This window comes from Akebia trifoliata, unplaced genomic scaffold, assembly GCF_017979445.1.
Source record: "Akebia trifoliata isolate Shusen 1 unplaced genomic scaffold, ASM1797944v1 Contig00074, whole genome shotgun sequence".
Classification (NCBI taxonomy): domain Eukaryota; kingdom Viridiplantae; phylum Streptophyta; class Magnoliopsida; order Ranunculales; family Lardizabalaceae; genus Akebia; species Akebia trifoliata.
Genome location: NW_028236826.1, coordinates 10,892 through 12,251, shown reverse-complemented (window position 1 = coordinate 12,251; position 1,360 = coordinate 10,892). Strand labels below are relative to the sequence as shown.

At 49.0% G+C, this 1,360-nt stretch overlaps 1 protein-coding gene across 1 annotated transcript; it reads left to right on the top strand.

Moving 5' to 3' along the window:
• Positions 1 to 237: 237 nt before the first annotated feature.
• LOC147382042 (uncharacterized) lies at positions 238 to 720 on the top strand. Its single transcript, XM_086429655.1, has one exon. It carries the CDS (start codon positions 238 to 240, stop codon positions 718 to 720), a length of 483 nt encoding a protein of 160 aa, XP_086285781.1.
• Positions 721 to 1,360: the final 640 nt, after the last annotated feature.

The following is a 1,360-nucleotide window of genomic DNA, read 5'->3' as shown; positions in this document are numbered from 1 at the left end:
GATGAAAAGAAATTAGAAACAAAAGGAATCAAGCAGTACTCACAAGCCTTCGAGTTCTTTTATATTCATCATTAGGAATCCACCAAAATCGGGTGATGAATTATTGAATTAGGTAGATGCAAAAATGGGGTGTCTACAGGGTTATAGAGGGAAACCGGAAAACCATACTGCGAATATCATGGAGCTGAGGATCATCCAACCGAGGACTGTTACAGATTACGCCATATCATCCAGGATATGGTCGAAGCAGGGAAGCTTAAGAAGTATCTCTCGTCTGGGAGAGAGAGAAGGCGGGAGACCCCTGTGGAGGATGGACGAAAGCCCCGACCTCGATGGCCAGAAGAGGGGGGACACCGCGAGCTGGAGGAACGCAGGATAGTACATACCATCACAGGAGTGTTGGGGTCTGGAAGGCCATCCAAACAAATAATTCGAGAGAGAGTAAGGAGGATCCGACATGAAGTTGTTGTCAATCAGGTAGCCTCGGGAGTACGGGTAACTGGGACATCCGGCAACAAAGCAGATGCACGGACGATAACTTTTACAGAGGATGACTTGAGGGGAACATCAATGCCCCATCAGGACATCCTCGTGATAGTACTCCCAGTTGGGAACGTTGAGCTTCGAAGAATACTGGTAAATCCTGGGAGTGCAGTGGATATTCTTTTCTTGAGCACAGCCAAAAAGATGGTGGTTTCGGACAGCTTGGAACCAACCTAGACCCTGGTGTACGGGTTTAATGGAGCTCCCAGCAGTTCGGTAGGAGAAATCACCCTCCCAATCACAGTAGGATCGAAAGTGGTAATGACGAGATTCGTAGTGATTGAAGCGGACTCGGCCTATAACGCGATCCTCGGGCGGAAATGGATACACGAAATGAGGGCAGTCCCTTCAACTTATCACAAAGTAATTCAATTCCCGAGCGAAGAAGGAGTGATGGAGATCAGAGGCGATCAGGAAATGGCGCAGCGGTGTTTTCACTTGACCTTGAAGCAAAGATGGAACGCCGGGGCCACTCCTCAGAAGAAGAGGAAGGAGTCGTTCGTTGAACGAGAAACGTTATAGTAGTTACAGAAGGAGCTACACCAGGAGTGGTTGGTAACAATAGAGGAAGTTGAGATGGTAGATCTCGGCACTAGTGGAGATCGGCTGGTTAGCATTAGTACCACGATGCTGCAGGAGGAGAGAACGACATTGGTCCAGCTACTTAGGGCAAACAAGGACGTGTTCGCATGGTCTTTCGAGGATATGTCGGGAATAGACCGCATGTCACAGACTGAATATCGACGAAGCCTTCCGACCTGTTAGACAGAAGCCGAGGAGACTATCACCCCGCCTAAGGCAGGGGGTAAACGAGGAA